The sequence below is a fragment of the Meles meles genome, chromosome 16 (genome assembly GCF_922984935.1).
Source record: "Meles meles chromosome 16, mMelMel3.1 paternal haplotype, whole genome shotgun sequence".
NCBI lineage: Eukaryota > Metazoa > Chordata > Mammalia > Carnivora > Mustelidae > Meles > Meles meles.
Genome location: NC_060081.1, coordinates 67,109,203 through 67,126,173, shown reverse-complemented (window position 1 = coordinate 67,126,173; position 16,971 = coordinate 67,109,203). Strand labels below are relative to the sequence as shown.

The following is a 16,971-nucleotide window of genomic DNA, read 5'->3' as shown; positions in this document are numbered from 1 at the left end:
CAACCTCAAGGAGGAAACTGAGTCCCAGAGAAAGTTGCTTGCCTGCGGTCTCACAGCCAGTACACAGAGAGGTTGTGTTAGCTTTACAAACCCCAATCTCCCCTTTGTCTGATATGTATTTATTGAGCACCCACTGCATACCAGGCCCTGTGATAGACTCCCGAGATACAGAAATGAGCAAAGTAGGTATCACTGCGGTGCCTGCGTGGCTCAGTTGATTAAACAGCTGCCTTCAGCTCAGATCATGATCCTGGAGTCCAGGGATCAATCCCTGCGTGGAGCTCCCCGCTCAGCGGGGAGTCTGCTTCTCCCTCTGCCCCTCACCCCACTCGTGCTCTTTCTCTCTCAAATAAATAAATAAAATCTTAAAAAAAATAAAATGGGCATCATCCCCGCACCCAGGGAACCTATGGACTAGTGGGGGTGATGGGCATTTGTCGGATAATATCAGAGATTATTCAAAGATATCATGACACAGATATGATTACAAACTGGGGAGTGCTATGAGGGATGGAGAAACAGGTCTGATTCCAGGCCCATGGGCTAAGGGCTCTCTGCCCGTCCCCTCCGCTGGTCCATTGGTCTCCCTCCCATTCCCCTTCCAAAGGCAACCGACCGCTGAAATCGCATTCGGCCCTCCGACTGCCGCGCACCCCTGCAGCTCAGCCCTTTTGCGCACTTGCTACACACCGGCTCCCTGGCTGCTTTTGCAGCAGTCCCATTTCTTTTGTCCCAGTGACGGGTCTGGCAGTTTGAACTGGGATTCTGGTATCACCTGCTCCGATGGACCTCTTCATGCTGCCCAGAACTTCTACCCTGTTTCCCATCTCCTGGCTTTTCTGGTCTCTACCTCTCTTTCTAATCTTTTCATCTCTCACACCTTTTCCATTCTCATCCTCAGCAGGACAAGACTTTACCTTCTGCACAGAGAAGAAGGAAGCCTTAAACCTGGACCTGCCTGAAATCCCCACCAGAATTCACCAGCACCTGTCCTTTGCGTCTGCACCTGCCTCTTCCCCCTGCTCAGGAGCCCTGGGTGAGCAAGTGGGATTTCTCCTATATATCCAATCTCTCCCTTCTCAGATTTTTTTTTCAAGATTTTACTTATTTATTTGAGAGAGAGCCCAAGAGAAAGAGAGCAAGCAAGCAGAGCAGGACGGGAGGTGGTGGGTGTGGAAGGCAGAGGAAGAAGCAGGCTCCCTGCTGAGTGGGGAGCAGACTGCGGGACTCAATCCCAGAACCCCGAGACCATGACCTGAGCTGAAGGCAGACGCTTAACTGACTGAGCCACCCAGGCACCCCTCTCTTTAGGCTTTTAAAATCAACTTTCTTGAGGTATAAGTTACATATAATCAAATGTACCATTCTTAGGTATACAGTTTTATGAGTCTGGATAACTATGTATACCCACGAGTCTATGACCTTAATCAAGGTACAGAACATTTCCATGACCCCCCCAAAGTTCTCTTTATTCCTCCACCATTAATCCTTGGCAACACTGATCTGCTTTCTTTCTTTCTAGATGGCATTCGTCTTTTCTAGAATACGATAGAAATAGAGCCAGACAGCATTTACTCTTTTGTGTCCGGCTTCCTTTGCTCAGCATGGTGGAGTCATCTGCATTCTTGTCCCCTTTTGCTAAGTAGCAGTCCCCTGAATAGTTCACCCATGCCCCTGGTCACAGTCATTGGGATTGTCATTTTGGGGCTATTATGAATTTAGCAGCTAAGTATAGTCATGAACAAGGCTTCATGGGGACATAACGTTTTTCATTCCCTTGGTTGAATTTCCAGGAAAGGAATTGGCGGTTGATATGGTATGTGTATGTTTCATGTATAGGAAACTCTCAAGTGGCTGTCCCAAGTGGTGGTACCGTTTTGTATTCCTGCCGACGGGTTAAGAGAGCTCCTGTGGCCTCTCTACGTCCTTGTCACTGTTCATTGGTGTCAGTCTTTTTAACTTTAACCCTGTGATGTGATCTCTATCCTTTTGCTTTCATTTGTTTTAAGCTAGTTTTTTTTTTAAAGGTTTTAGTTATTTATTTGACAGAGAAAGAGAGATCCCAAGTAGGCAGAGAGACAGGCAGAGAGGGAGGGGGAAGCAGGCTCCCTGCTGAGCAGAGAGCCCGATGCGGGGCTCGATTCCAGGACCCTGGGATCATGACCTGAGCCCAAGGCAGCAGCTTAAACCACTGAGCCACCCAGGCGCCCCTAAACTAGTTTTTTTTTTTTTTAATGAAAAAGGTAATACATCCACATGTTAAAAATGAAAATTGCGAAAACATGGGGCACCTGGGTGGCTTAGTGGGTTAAGCATCCACCTTTGGCTCAGGTCATGATCCCTGTGTCCTGGGATCAGGCCTCTCATTGGGCTCCTTGCTCAGTGGGGAGCCTGCTTCCCCCTCTCCCTCTGCCGCTCCCCCTGTTTGTGCTTTCTCTCAAAAAAAAGAAAGAAAGAAAGAAAAAGAAAATTGCACAAGCAACATGTAATGAAAAATAAGCATTCCTCCTACCCTAGGTCCATCACATCTCACTCGATGGAACTTTTAAACAAATTCTTCTATATATTTCCAGCACTTAAACATATGCGCACACATACACACTGCTATGGACTGAATTGTGTCCTCCCCAAATTCATTGTGTTGAAGTCCTGACCTCGCATGGCGATTGTGTATCAAGATAGGACCTTTAAGGAGTAATTAAGGTTAAATGAGGTCATAGGGTGGGGTCTTGATTTGGTAGAATAAGTGTCCTTAAGAGAAGAGGCACAAAGGGGCGCCTGGGTGGCTCAGTGGTTTAAGCTGCTGCCTTCAGCTCAGGTCATGATCCCAGGGTCCTGGGATCGAGTCCCGCATCAGGCTCTCTGCTTGGCAGGGAGCCTGCTTCCTCCTCTCTCTCTCTCTCTCTCTCTCTGCCTGCCTCTCTCTCTACTTGTGATCTCTATCTGTCAAATAAATAAATGAAATCTTAAAAAAAAAAAAAAAAGAGAGAAGAGGCACAAAGACCTCACTCTCTGCCTCCCGCCACCCCAACAGGAGCTTGCGGTGAGAAGGCAGCTCCCTGCAAGCCAGGAAGAGAGCTCTCACTGGAAGCCAATTATTCTGGCTCCCGGATCCCGGACGTGCGGCCTCCAGAACCAAGAGAAAATAAATCATTTTCTGTTGTTTCAGCCATGTGGCTGATGGTACTTTGTGATGGCAGCCCAAGCTGGCTAATACATACACACAAACGTCAATGCACAAACCACACAGGAAACCGTTAAAGACACTCTTAGGCCTCTTGCTCTTTCCCCCTTGGGATCTAAGGGTTGTGTCTCTACCGGCAGATCTGCCTCATTCTCTTGAGGGTTCATCCAGCTGTGTGACTGTCCCATGAGTGGTTTGACTCGTGTCCTGATGCCGGACCTTTAGGATGTTTCCAGGCTTCGTGACTGCACACAGTGACTGTCTTCCTGCACGTGTCTTGACCAGCAGCATGTGGGAAGTGTCTCTGTAGGACAGATTTCTGGAAGCCGAATCTTATCAGTATTTAAATAGGCTGTAATATCTCTTTTACTTAAAAATAATCCTCCCTTGGAGCACCTGGGTGGCTCAGTGGGTTAAAGCCTCTGCCTTTGGCTCAGGTCATGATCCCGGGGTTCTGGGATCGAGCCCCGCATCAGGCTCTCTGCTTTGCGGGGATCCTGCTTCCTCCTCTTTCTCTCTCTGCCTACTTGTGATCTCTGTCTGTCAAATAAACAAATAAATAAATAATAAATTAAAAAATAATCCTCCCTTAATAACTTCCTTCCCCATCACTGCCATTGCACCACCTCTCTCCTCCCTTTGTGGCCAAACTTTCAAAAAATAGCTCTCTACACCGGAGCTCTCTTTTCCCCATCTCCCTCCCGTGACACTAACTCCCCTCTTCAGGCTGGTTTCTGCTCCACGTCTCCTCACCACCACACACACACCACCGCGTCTTCATTGCTGCAATAGAATGGCTCCCTGCCTACACCTTCGAAGGACATTTCACCAGAATCCCAACTGCATTTGACAGTTGACTCTTCCTTCAGCATCAGACTACTGTGGTCTTCTGGATGTCTTCCTTCTTGCCTTCTTTTTTCTTCTCTGTCTCTTGACATTTCATGCTTCTCTGCCTGTCCTTAAATACTGAAGTTACCTGGAGCTTAATTCTAGATTTACTTCTTTTTTTCATTCTGTTCTCCTCCTCCCATCATCACTTTCATTACCATGGTTTCAATGGTCATCTGTATGCTGGTGATTCCCAATTGTCTCTACCCAGCCTAAATTTCTCCTCTGGAGGCCAGATTCATAGAGCCAGCTGCCTCCTAGATATCTCCACTCATGTTTCATGGATATCTCAAATATCATATGCTCCTAATTGCACTCCTGCTCCTCCCTTCCATCGAAACTCCTTCCCCTGAATTCCCCACTTGATAAATTTGTACCCTCATCTCCTCCACTTCCTTCACACCCACACCCAACCGTTACAAAGCCCCTTTAAATTCCTCTTATTTTTTTAAAAAAGATCTGATTTATCTATTTGAAAGCATGCAAGAGTGAGTGAGCACAAGTGGGGGTGGGGAGGGGCAGAGAGAGAGGGAGAAGGAGGCTGCTGAATAAGCAGGAAATCCGATTCGGGGCTCGATCCCAGGACCCCAGGCTCATGACCTGAGCTGAAGGCAGATGCCCAAGGGCCTGAGCCACCCAGGTGTCCCTTGAATTCCATTTGTTAAACGTGTCACAAATGTCTCCACCTCTCCTTATTTCCAGTGCTGCCATCTTGGTTTAAACGACTTTCCTTTCTTCCTTTCTTTCTTTATTTCTTCCTTCTTTCCTTTTTTCCTTCCTTCCTTCCTTCCTTCCATTTCTTTCTCTCTTTATTTCTTCCTCTCTCTCTCTCTCTTTCTTTCTAGCGTGCACACAGAAGCAGGGAGGGGGGCAGAGGAAGAAGATGAGAATCTCAAGCAGGCTCCCTGCTGAGCATGGACCCCCCCCAACTCTGATGAGGGGCTCCATCTCCTCCAACTCAAGACCCCGAAATCTGACCTGAGCCGAAATCAAGAGTCTGATGCTCAACTCACTGAGCCACAAAGGTGCCCCCCGCCATCCTCATTTCTCACCTGGATGATTGAAACAGCTTTTTACCTGGATCCTAGCATCTACTCTGACCCTGTCAAATCTATTCCCCTTGAATGCAGCAGAATTACCTTTTCAAGTGCAAATCTGATATGTCATCCCACTGTTATAATCTGGCGATGCCTCTCCATTGTCCTTGAGTGAAGCTCCAAGATTATTCCTGACTTGGCCCCTGCCGCCCCTCCCAGGGTCGGTTCACTCTCTTTCCTTCTCACGGGGCAGGCTTGTTTTAGAACCTGAACTTGCTCTGTGCTCTCTCTCCCAGCTTTTCACCCACATTGTCATTACTGCCTCAGAGCCTGACCAGCTTCTCTTCTTCATCAAAACACATCTCGCAGGGTGCCTCAGTGGCTCAGTCATTTGAGCATCCAACTCTTGATTTCCACTGGGTCATGGTCTCAGGGTCGTGGATTCGAGTCCCGCATAGGGCTCCACTCAACACAGAGCCTGCTTGGGATTCTCTCCCCCTGCCTCTCCGCCCCGACCCCAACTGACCTTGCACAAATGCATGTGCACACTCTCTCTCCCTCTCGCAAATAAATAAATAAATAAAATCTTTTAAAAAAGAAAACCCCATCTCTCTGCAGAAGACCCACGTGACTACCCATTGCAGTTTAGACAGCACTCTTGTCATTCATGGTTCTTCTCCCAGATGGCACTTACTTCCATTACAATAAATTATTTGTATTCATCTTCTGTTTAATGCCTGACTTTTATACTACAATTACAAGCTCCAGGAGCAGAAGGACATTATAGATCTCAGGAGTCAATAAATGCTTTCTGTAAAGGGTCAGATAGTGTAAATTTGGGGCTTTAGCTTTGGGGTCTCTGGCCACTACTCATGTCTGCTGTGGAAGCATGAAATCAGCCACAGATGACAGATAAACAAATGAGCATGGCTGTATTCTAATAAAACTTTATTGATAAAAACAGGCAGTGGGCCAGATTTGGCTTGTAAGCCATGGTTTGTCCGCCCTGATCTATATATTAGTGACTGCTATGCTCTGAGCTGAGCCTGTTATAGTATTTTCTATATGCCAGACACTGCTCTAAGTGCTTTCCATGCATTCATTTGTTTAATATGTTGAATGACCTCACGAGGCAGATACTATTAGTGTCCCCACTTACAGATGAGACAGGCACTTAGAGCTTGTGGTAACCTACCCAAGCACACTTAGCCACTAAGTTAAATTTGCACGTAGGCAATCTGGCTCTGGAGTCTGTGCTCTTAACCCTCTCAGTGGATGAATGAATGTGTGAACAAACAAGGAATCAAACGAGACTGGGCTATGAGGATCTTCAAAAAGTATAAAATACTACAGAAGCTTCAATGTTGTTACAGATTTCTTGCAGCAAAAGTTCCTCTTCAGTTAGAACAGAGGCTCAACCAACCAGGATGCTAGGAGCAACCCCCCTCACGCTGAGTCCCCACCCCCAGGTCTGCAGGATCCAGACCTTGGCTAGCTGAGCAAGGTCAACCTCCTCATTGCTCTGTTGCCCTGGGCTCTTCTCAAGGGCAACTCCCAGAGGTCATCTGGAATTCCCACCCCTTACTATGGCACCTTTTGCTTAATTGTGCCTACCTTTGTCCAATCTCTGAGTTTCTCCCTTAGCTGAGAAGCAGCAAAGAAATGGGTTAAGACACTGGGCTTCTGCGTCACATAGAACATATTCGAATCCAGCTTCTTGAGCCTCAGTTGTTATGTCTGTAAAGGGTGGATAGGAATGGTACCTATCACTTAAGATGGCTGTGGTTATTCGGTGAGTTTAAGAGCGTACTAAGGAGTTCATCGATGCCAGTGGTCATTGTCTTTCTTCTGGCTGTGGGGCAGCCAAAATCACACAGGCTTTGGGGTCAGATGAAGCTAAATTCAAATCCCATGCTTGCTCCCTACTCGTTATATAACCTTACGTACACCATTTAATTCAAGAGGTCACATGCCACTTAAAATTTCCAGAACATTTCAGGAAATTGGCATTGGGCTAGCAAGACTTTCCCCTCCCCAATACAAAGACATTAATATATTTTTTAAAAATCTAACATTAATCATCACCATTTTAAAAAAAGATTTTATTTGTTCACTTGACAGAGAGCGAGAGAGGGAACACAGCAGGGGGAGTGCGAGGAGAAGCAGACTTCCCGCTGAGCAGAGAGCGCGAAGTGGGGCTCCATCCCAGGACCCTGGGATCCAGACCTGAGCTGAAGGCAGACACTTTAACAACTGAGCCACCCAGGTGCTCCATCACCATTGTTTTATAAATGAAAATACTCCCTCCTCCGCCCCCTGAATAAGGAAGGATATAATCTGCGAATGATAAACTCACAACAGCATCCTTGTTTCTCTTCACCCGTTTCTAGCATTTGGAAATGGGCGGTCCCCCTAAGCTTCATTTATCTGATTGGTAAAAAGGGATAGTAATACACACCCACGCATGCGTGGGCTGAGCTAGTTGCCTGCCCGGAAAGCAGAGGAAAGCAGAGGCTGTTAGCCCCCTCTCCCGGCCTTTCCCTGGAGCCAGTTTTGCCTTCACTCCATCTCCACCTACTCAATTTCCTTCCCTCGTTTTTTTTGACCCTGTTCTAGGAGCTGAGAGATGGGGCGAGGGAGGGGGCGGACCAGAAAGAGCCACTGCAACAGATCTCAAAGGACTTTATTGGGGGCCAGGGCCAGGGGGGTGCTTGTTGACATGCAAGGACCCTAGCCTCAGTGGGAATGACCAAGAGGGAAGAAAACTCGCTCCATCCAGCAGAATGTAGGGGCCCGTTTGACTGGAGCGCTCTCTGGAAGAGCTGGGAGTGGGGCCCCAGCTGGAGGGCAAGGTCTGAGGGGGAGATTTTACTATCTCTGGAAACAAAAGGACTTTTGTGTGTTGTGATATCTGGGTGGGGTGGGGTGGGGAGAGAGGAAATGGTTTATGGGAATGAGAATGAGATTCTACAGGAGTGTGGGGGAGAAAGAGACAGATAGACAGGCAGACGCAGGGAGTGATAGAGAAAAAGGCCCAGTCCCGTTCCCCCCGCCCCCCCCGCCCCCCCCTGCCGGCCAACTCTGGTTTTGCACTCTCAGTCCAGATGCTCAGAGAGCGATCGAACAGCCTACAAGGGCTGTCAGGGCCCGTGCTCCAACCTGGGTGCTGTTGGGGACAAGTTGTTGTGGCTATCAGTGGATCACACCCCTTTGCAGAGCCTCAGTGTACCCATCTGTAAAAGGGGGGCTGAATCCACAAGTCAACTTCAATCATTTTTTTTTAAAGCTTGGACCTGAGATGTTCCCAACAGGGAGCAAACCACAAGTCCTCAAAGTCTAGCTGTTATTGAATGAATGAAAGTGGGTTTCAGGCTAAAGATTATTTAATAAATCCCCTTCGCTGGATGGACAAAGACATGTGAGTTTGGGACCCAAGAGTCAGCTCCAACCAGCCCTGGCTCTCTGAGCAGGGTCAATGAAAGAGGCAGGCCTCTTTCGCAGAAGCCAGGGAGGAGAACGCTGGAAGAAGAAAGAACGAAGGCCGGGAGGCTGTTTCTTCTGACACATGCTGGACCTTTTCAGGAGGGAAAATTTAGATCAGTGGAGAGAGCTCAGTAATGTCCTTTACAAAAGCAATTATGCTTTCATCTGGTCTTTGGGGAGGGAGCCTTTAGGGGAGGGCCAGCGCCCCCCCCCCCCCAGAGCCTGGGGAAAAGTTAGACCCACAGGAGCTGATTGGATTTGAGTCTGGAGAAGCACATGTTGCTACTACAGGTGCCTTGGTAACTCGGGGGGCAGGCAGAACATGGCCTTCCCATCTTGTATGGTGCCTCGCCGATCCAGTTGCCTCTGGAAGGGAAAAGGTACGGAGGAGACAGGGATAGAGGAGAGTTAATGTGGGCAGCCTTCAGACAGGTTTCCAAATCTCAGCACCTCTGCTGACTGGCTATGTGACCTGGGGCAAGTCACACCTGCAAGCCTTGGTTTCTTCATCTGTAAAACTAATAGAAGACTCCCCTTCTCACAGAGAGGCAGCAGAGATCAGATGATGGGGCCATGTATGCCCGCACCTAGCACAGTGCCTGGCCAATACGTGACTCTCCAGAAAGTGCTGATTTTCTTATTCCTTCCGCCCAACCCAGACACTTAAGGGGTACCTGGGTGGCTCAGTGGGTTAAGCCTCTGCGTTCATCTCAAGTCATGATCTCAGGGTCCTGGGATTGAGCCCCGTGTCGGGCTCTCTGCTCAGCAGGGAGCCTGCTTCCCCCTCTCTCTGCCTGCCTCTCTGCCTACTTGTGATCTCTGTCAAATAAATAAATAAAATCTAAAAAAAAAAAAAAGTATGCATTTCTGGTTTTACAGGGGGTTCTTTCACTTATTCATTCAACAAACACTTCCAGAGCAGCGATCAAGCATCAGGATTTGTGCCAGATGCTGTGAGTGCAGTTTTCAAAAGGTGCTCCCAGAAGTTTGGAGGCAGGGAATGTGGAAAGTGGAGACACCTGGGGGGATTGGAATAAAAGTCAATCTTTTTTTGTTGTTCAATTTAACCACTTAGAAAAAAGTTTTGCTTAAAGAAAGAGAAGAAGGTTGGAATCACTGAAGTAAAAGGATACAGAAATGAATCAGGTCTATTTCCCGCCGTCAAAGAGTTTATAACCCAATTATATCCACAGCCACCATTTACTGAGCATGTACTATGGACAACTATGTCCTGGGATCTTCTGTGAGACAGGTAGGATCAGCCTTATTTTAAAAGAGGATATAGAGGTCCATAGAGGGGGAAATGCTTTATCCATAGTCCTCATATACACAGGGACGCACTGTATACACACGGGACACCACACCCAGATCTGGTCATAGCAGGAAACACCGCTATGTAATCTGCCATCATGAGCCCGGGGGGTTACCTGGATCAGATCACTTACTTTTCTCAACAATTCAGTGAGTAGGTATTATTTTATTCCCATTTTGCAGATGAAGGAACAGGCATGTAGAAGTTACATCACAAATTCGAACCCTGACAGTCTTGACCCCAGAGAATAAAAATCTTAACAACTATGGTGTTAATACTCAGTGCTGCAAAAATTCTGTGTATCAGCAAATGGAAACAGTCCCTTAAGCTATTTGTAATGAAGTTTGCTTTGTATATTTATGTCTGATAAAGTTGGGCTGATACTTTGCTAATAGATGTCACCATTAACAAATAAATAGCTTGAGAATTTGTGTTCAGGCTACCAGTGATTTCTAGAACATCGGAATAGTAGAGCAGACAGAGCGTAGACTTGACATCAAGACTTAGGTTTCGAACAGCTCTGCTACCTCCTGGCTTTGTGATTTTTGTGTATTACTTCTCTGATCTTCAATTTCTTCTTAAAAAAGGAAAACATGTCCCCAGTATCCCTCCCTTTTTCAAACTTCCTTCTTTCTCTTTCATCTCTTCAATGAGATAATGAGGTGAAAATATTTTGTAAATGGTCAAGGGCTACTTGAAAGTAAAAGGTGTCATCAGCATGTAATTTTGAAATTCTAAATATCATGTTTACTTAGAATTTGTTCTTGTTTTTATATGGGAATCTGTAATGTTGGCAAGTTTGTATACTGTACGTTCGTTGGCTGGGAACTTCCATCCTTCTTTCTCCATGTTTCCAAGAGACTTGCCTACGAAGGGCACTCATGGCCCCACGCCCACAAAGCTGATTGGAGAGCCTGAAGGGAGGAGCTGAGTATGCTCATTCTGTCTCTCCCTTTCTCTTCCTTTGGGATCCGCCTGGGTATGGGACACACGTGTTCCTGGTTGCTCTACTTCCTATGACAAGCTTGGAGGGGCTAGCTGGCCCTTGTTGGAAGAGGACTGGGGCTGTCGTGTGTGGCCAGGCAGTGCGTAAGCAGATCTAATTCAAGAGTGAGATATTTGCAAGCCCACTTGTCCGTCGCATCTAAACCATATTCTCTACTATTGACTTCATCCGCGAGGCTGCCTATCCACCTGCCTTGGTCCTCTATCTCCCAAGCACTTTTGCAATTTGGGTAAAGAAAAAGAATTATTGGGGGGCACCTGGATGGCTCAGTGGGTCAAAGCCTCTGCCTTTGGCTCAGGTCATGATCCCAGAGTCCTGGGATCAAGTCCCACTTCTGGCTCTCTGCTCGACAGGGAGCCTGCTTTCTCCTCTCTCTCTGCCTGCCTCTCTGCCTACTTGTGATCTCTGTCTGTCAAATAAAAAAAAAAAAAAGAATTATTAATTGACTCTAAAACTACCAGATTGTATGGTATTGAGGTTACTTAGAATGGAAGAAGGCAGGGTGTCCTGGGTGTCTTCCTTTTCTTGGAATTCTGCCCATTCCTCTCAGGGTCCATCCCCCTGCCCCACAGCCCCCTACCTCCATGCTGTATTTACTTAATGGCATAGTTGCAGACCAGGTACACTGCGTGACGCCAGGTGCTACCCCAGACGTTGATGCTGCCACAGGTGTGGATGGCACAGCCCAGCCGATTGGAAGATGCCCACACCATCTGAGGAAGGACAATGACAAGGAGATTTTGAGAAGGACATAGAGAGACCCAAGCTCCTTGGGACTCAGAGGCTCCTGGACAAGGTTCAGGGTAAGTGAGGTCTTTCTGGGGGAGGCAATCTGCCTGTCCCAGTATTCCTGAAGACACATTGCGCTGCATTGTTTCTCAAGCTTTTTTGTTTTTTACAACTAACAGTAAGGCATGAATTTTAGATTGTTACTCAGTGCACAACATGCACACACAGTTGAGACAAGTTTTGTGAGCCAACATTTAATCTTTGCATACGTGATATATGCTATTATATTCTATACTGTTCTATTACTTTTTTCTTCCTTTTTTCCCTAGCAACCACTGGAAAGTCATTATTCTGTTGGAGGTTAAAACACAACCTTTGGAGCTAGATAGTCTTGGAGTAGAATCTCCATATCACTAGGGTGTGACTTTGACCAAGTTGAATAACCATGCCATGCTCCACTTGCTTCTTTGGTAAAATGAAGGTAATAGTATCTCCTGGGATCTCAGGAAGGACACTTGCTTTAGGCCTCACATTTCCTACAGGGTCTCCAGTGTAGTTTTTTGACTGTAACTCCACATGAGTCACAAAGAGATGGACAGACTGAAAGACAATACTTGTCTTACAGTGGGAAGTTTCAGTCCCATTTCCTGCAACATTCTATCATGTTATATTTTTTTGTGTAACAAGTGGTAACATATTCAATAGGAGCACTCAAAATAGACTACAGTTTTTGTCATTTTATTTTAGTGCTTCTTTTTTTTTAAGATAGTGGGATCCTAGGGGTGCCTGTGTGGCTCAGTGGGTTAAATGTCTGACTCTTGATCTTGGCTATGATCAAGGTCATGGCTTGAATTATGATCTCAGGGCTATGAGTTCAGGCGCCGCACTGGGCTCCACGCTGGGTGTGGAGCCGACTTAAAATGATGATGATGATGATGGTGGGGTGATGGCGATAATAATATCCTTAGAAGACAGAAAATACTAGAAAATGTTTGGAGCTATTGAATTGAGAAGCATTCTTGATTTGTCAGACCACACATCTCCATTTTGGAGTTCAAACAATCTGGTCAGCCAACCTAAGACACTCAAAACAAGATCCAGTCAGCTCATCTCAGTCTACATACAACTTCCCAGGACTACGCTTATTGTGTGAGAGGAGGTCCATGGGGCCTCTGTTCTATCATTTCTGTTCCACCACATTCTCTGTCTTCTAAGCTAGCAGGATTTGCTCTCCTTCGGCCGTTCATCCCACAGAGGGGTACCTGGGTATAGTGGGAGCAGACGGGGCCACTGCAGCGCCAGGGGCAGCGCGGCCGACAGTCCCTGGGGGCCGGAAACGAGTAATGGTGCTTCTCCTCAGACCAAGACTTCACGAGGTCCACCACTGAGCGGTACCTGGGGAGAGAGAGAAGATGGAAGACCCCTGCTGGGGAGCAGAGAAGGTTCTCTGCCACCTCCTTATTCGGTGACTTTGTGGAGTGACCGAGAGAAGGAGGGCAGAAGGTCACTCACCGGCCAGAATGGATGGAGAGGTTCTGGCCCACGTATCTCGTCAGCTGTGAGGGTCCGTGGGCCCAGATGCACTGGGTGGCCCAGGCCTCAGCGGACCTGGCCAGCCGTTCGTCCCAGACCTAGGGAGAGAAAGGCCATGAGATTCCCCAGGGGGACAACCCCCATCATCCCAGCTGTGTCCAGAGACACGCATTTCCCTGGTGCCCCTCGTCCTCCATCTCCTTGAAACCCTGCACTAAATCCATGCAACAGCTTAGAACACTTGGAGTCAGAGAAGGCCTTGGACGTCCAAGTCCACACCAGAGCCAAGACCCGCATCCAGACCTCTGACTCCTCTTCCGGCACCCTTTCCCCCAAACGGGACTTCAGGCTGAGGGTTCTCTGCTCTGAGCGGGTCTCAGGCTGTTGGTCCAGGAGTTAGCAGGCCCTAGAAGTGGCTGAGCCCAGGGTGATGGGGAGGGAACTGGCTTTTTATCATATTTATTGTATTCTTAAATTTCTTTCGACATTAAATATTTGAATTAAAATTTTTTTTCTGAATAGTGAAAACAGGCACAACTATAATATATGAGATTCCAAAAGGAGGAAAAGTGGAAAGTCTGTCATTTCAGTCCTGTCCTTGCTCCCCCAGCCGCCCTGGCCCCTAGAGGCGACCATCGCTGTGACTTCTGGTGTCCTCTTCGAGAAATATTCTGTAGCTGTACAAATATATACATACATACGTATATCTATATACACACACACACATATATGTATATACACACACATGTAATTATGTAAGTATATATAATTGTATATAATTAAGTGTACATCAATATATTATGTATATATTTATATTTATTTATTTTGCAAAGGCAGCCGGCCAGATATTCTATCAGGCCTCTTGCTGTTTCCACTCAACCAAAGAGGTTATCTTACTGGTTATTTCACATCAGCACATAGAGAATACCCTCCTCACCCCTCCTAACAGCTTCATAATTGTCCAGTATGTGAATGCCCCACATTGTATAACTTGAAAAAGCATCACTTTAAAAAAAAAAATACCAGTTTCCTTCCGCTCTGACTTCCTGGGATTCTCTGAGATATTAGTCATTCATTCGTTTTATTTGTTCATTCAGCAAATATTCAACAATATTTCCAGGCACCAGGGACTCCCAATCTAGCGAGGAGATGAGACAGTAAATAATCATTACAACCCTGGTGGCGGTGAGAACATGAAACAGGGGACTGGACCTTTTGGGGAGGCTGTGGGAGAGAAAGGGTTCCTTGGGCAAAGGGTGCTTAGTCAGACACCCGTCCTGTGGGCAGAAGCCAGCTAGTGAAGATGACACAGGGCTACCAAGAGAGCGGTCCAAACACGTGCCCAGGGTTGTCCCACACATACTCTTAGGGAAAACAGAGGAATGTTTCCTTCATGCAGCAAAGAGGTAAACTGAGGGAAGGGGCATGCTAACATCACACCCGCATTCACTGACCCTACTGGGGTCCATGGGGAGATACTTAGCTCTCTCTGTCCTACCATGCATGCAATAAATAAGTATTTGGGATGAGTGCCTTGCACACACAAGAAGTGTGTCTTGTTTGAAAAATGAAGAACCTTCCATGTGCCAGTCACTGTGCTAATGAATGAATGAGTCCTTCAATGTGCAAGTTAATAACCCTCCACCTTTAGCTGCCTACCATTCTGGCTCCTATCCCCTCCCCTCCCCAACACTATCCCTCCTTGACATTATATTATCCAGATCTTGTGTTGCGGATTTGTTTTCTATCATCCCCATGAGGGAAGATACACGTCCACCCTGTTCTCAGCAGAGCCCAAGAGGCTTTGCACGGTACTGGGCTCCGAGCAGCAGACAGTACCTAAGTGAATAGACACATCGTAAAAGCATAGGAATTTTCAGGCTGTGGAGTAGCACATATTTGCCTTGGAGGAGGTGGACTGACAATCTCTTTCCCTAAAGAAATCTGTGGGTGGGCTAGAAGCCTATCTCTCCAGGCTGACTTGGGACAAAGGTCCTGGGGGAGGGACTGCGATAACGAGAAAGTTCCCCTCCTCCACTCCCAGAGTCTGACTTCTGGGGGACTGGGGTGACAGCTTCTGGCCCTGCCTCTTTAAGGGAACACATCTCAGCTTCTGTAGCTGGTCATCTGTCTGTTTTCCTCAGTTTGAGACCCCAGGTGCCAGTCCCCAAACTCTGCCTCCTCAGGCTTGCTAAGTGTCCATCAGACCCCTAAAGCAAAGAGACAATAGCACGGAAAGCTTCAGCCACCAACCCCCTGCAGGTCCCCAGCAGGGAGCCCAAATCCTTGGTGGGGGGGGGGGGTGCGGTGGTTATTGTATCTGTTAAGACCACAACCTTTAGCTGCAGGCAGAGCTGGGTTAGAATCCCAGCTGGATGACCTTTGGCAAATTAAATCTCTGCATCTCAATTTCTTTATCTGAAAACAGAGATGACAATCCCCACCTCGAAGGAAGATACGTGCCTCAGGACTGTGTGTAGGTTATGGCTAGACACACAGTGGATTGTCCATACCTAGCAACCTGCTGATCCTGCTTCCGGGGAGGACCTGTGCAACTGCCTTTGTTTTCTCATCTATAAAATGGGTAGACTAATTCCTGGCCTTTCAGCAGGACCCAGACACCCAGATACTGATTAGTGGGGCCAGACTGGCAAATGGTCCAGCACTTCCAGAACACGCTGAGTTGACTGGCATTGGCTGGGCACAGGGGAGGGCATGGGAACTCACCATATACTCCATGTTAGCCGCAGGTGGGTGCACACTGGCCCGGATGTGGTTGTGAAAATCCAGTAACGCACTCATGTCCCCTGCAGAGATGTGCCGCTTCCGCCGGTATCGGGGCACCCCCAGGCCACTCAGGGGCCGCACTGTTGTGCCCTCGGTCCAGGCCAGTGCCACGGTGGCATTGGGCATCAAGGCATTCACTGTCTGGCCTGCCCAGAAGAGCAGGCCTGCCAGGCCCACGGTGCTGGGCAGCAGGGGCATAGCTGGCTGGAAGGGTCACACGTCACCTCGTGCAGTCAGAGCTGGCTGCCTGGAGGGGGTGGGCATGAGGGCACCAAACCCTGAGTGTTCTCCAGCATTGCCACCCCAAGGATGCTCACCCCTGGAACTTGGCAAAGATCTCCTGACTCAGCTCTAGTCCTGGTGCCCAACACCTTGTCCTTCCCGCCCCAGTGCACTCAGTGAATTGGGTGATGGAAGGAAATGCCTGGACAGTAACTAATCCGGATCAGGCCATGGGATGCAGATGGGGCCACCACTTCAAAGCCAGGACGCCATCCCACCAGCCCAGGAGACAGACACCAGTCCTCTCCAGCTTGGGCACTCTCTTCTCCAAGCGGGCTCTGTCGATGCCCTCAGAGGGGCAGGGCCAACCTTCCCTGGGGCGGAGTGCAGGGCCCTCTGGCCCCCAAGTTGCTGCATTTTGGGGGTTGAGAGTGACACACAGGAAGAGCCAGATGGCAGAGGATGAAAGAGGAAGAGAAGAAGAGAAGCAGAGAGGAAATAATGAGAGAAACCAAGAAGTCATCTGAAAAAAAAAAAAAAAGTACAGAGAACAGGGATGAGGGAAACTGAAAGGTGGAAAGATAAGGAGAGAATAGGAGGCAGTGAAGAGGAAAAGGAAGGAACGTGGGACAGACAGAGACAGAGGGAGAGAGGGGGGTAAAAAAAATAAAAAAAAAACAAAACAAAACAAAAAAAAAAACCCAGGGGAAGGAAGGACAGAGAAGACAGGGAGAAACGGAGCTGAAGAGAAGAGAGCCAGAGACCAGAGTGCGGGAGACCAGACAGCCGC

The 16,971-nt window shown here is 47.8% G+C and overlaps 2 protein-coding genes across 10 annotated transcripts in view; one reads left to right on the top strand and one right to left on the bottom strand.

Annotated features, from left to right (window-relative positions):
• The window catches only part of LOC123926390, a 44,834-nt gene extending 31,719 nt beyond the window's left edge, over positions 1 to 13,115 (top strand). For 5 of the 9 annotated variants that reach the window (XR_006815244.1, XR_006815242.1, XR_006815241.1 and 2 more), the window contains 2 exons: positions 902 to 1,036; positions 3,035 to 3,170. Coding sequence is in view for 1 of the 9 variants with exons in the window: in XM_045980194.1 (XP_045836150.1) it covers positions 905 to 1,036; positions 3,325 to 3,374 (182 nt within the window). In the remaining 8 variants the exon portion in view is untranslated. Of the gene's footprint in view, positions 1 to 901; positions 1,037 to 3,034; positions 3,171 to 3,324; positions 4,917 to 11,519; positions 11,714 to 11,968; positions 12,121 to 12,999 lie in introns of those variants that run through there. The other 4 variants (XR_006815239.1, XR_006815238.1, XR_006815240.1 and 1 more) reach the window with 4 other exon arrangements.
• On the bottom strand, positions 7,304 to 16,157 carry R3HDML (R3H domain containing like). The gene is made up of 5 exons (XM_045980195.1): positions 15,900 to 16,157; positions 13,152 to 13,270; positions 12,902 to 13,034; positions 11,508 to 11,623; positions 7,304 to 8,958 (listed from the first exon to the last, which is right to left on the bottom strand). The coding sequence occupies exons 1-5, from the start codon at positions 16,155 to 16,157 to the stop codon at positions 8,826 to 8,828; spliced, it is 759 nt and encodes a 252-aa protein (XP_045836151.1). The 3' UTR covers positions 7,304 to 8,825.
• Positions 16,158 to 16,971: the final 814 nt, after the last annotated feature.

Bases quoted from the DNA above. Each gene is read 5' to 3' on its own strand.
- R3HDML (XM_045980195.1), bottom strand. From the start codon at position 16,157: ATGCCCCTGCTGCCCAGCACCGTGGGCCTGGCAGGCCTGCTCTTCTGG. The intron at 13,035-13,151 runs GTGAGTGACCTT...CTCTCTCCCCAG, and splicing joins CTCTCCATCCATTCTGGCCG to GTACCGCTCAGTGGTGGACC. The intron at 8,959-11,507 runs GTAAATACAGCA...TTTCCCTTCCAG, and splicing joins GTCTGCAACTATGCCATTAA to AGGCAACTGGATCGGCGAGG.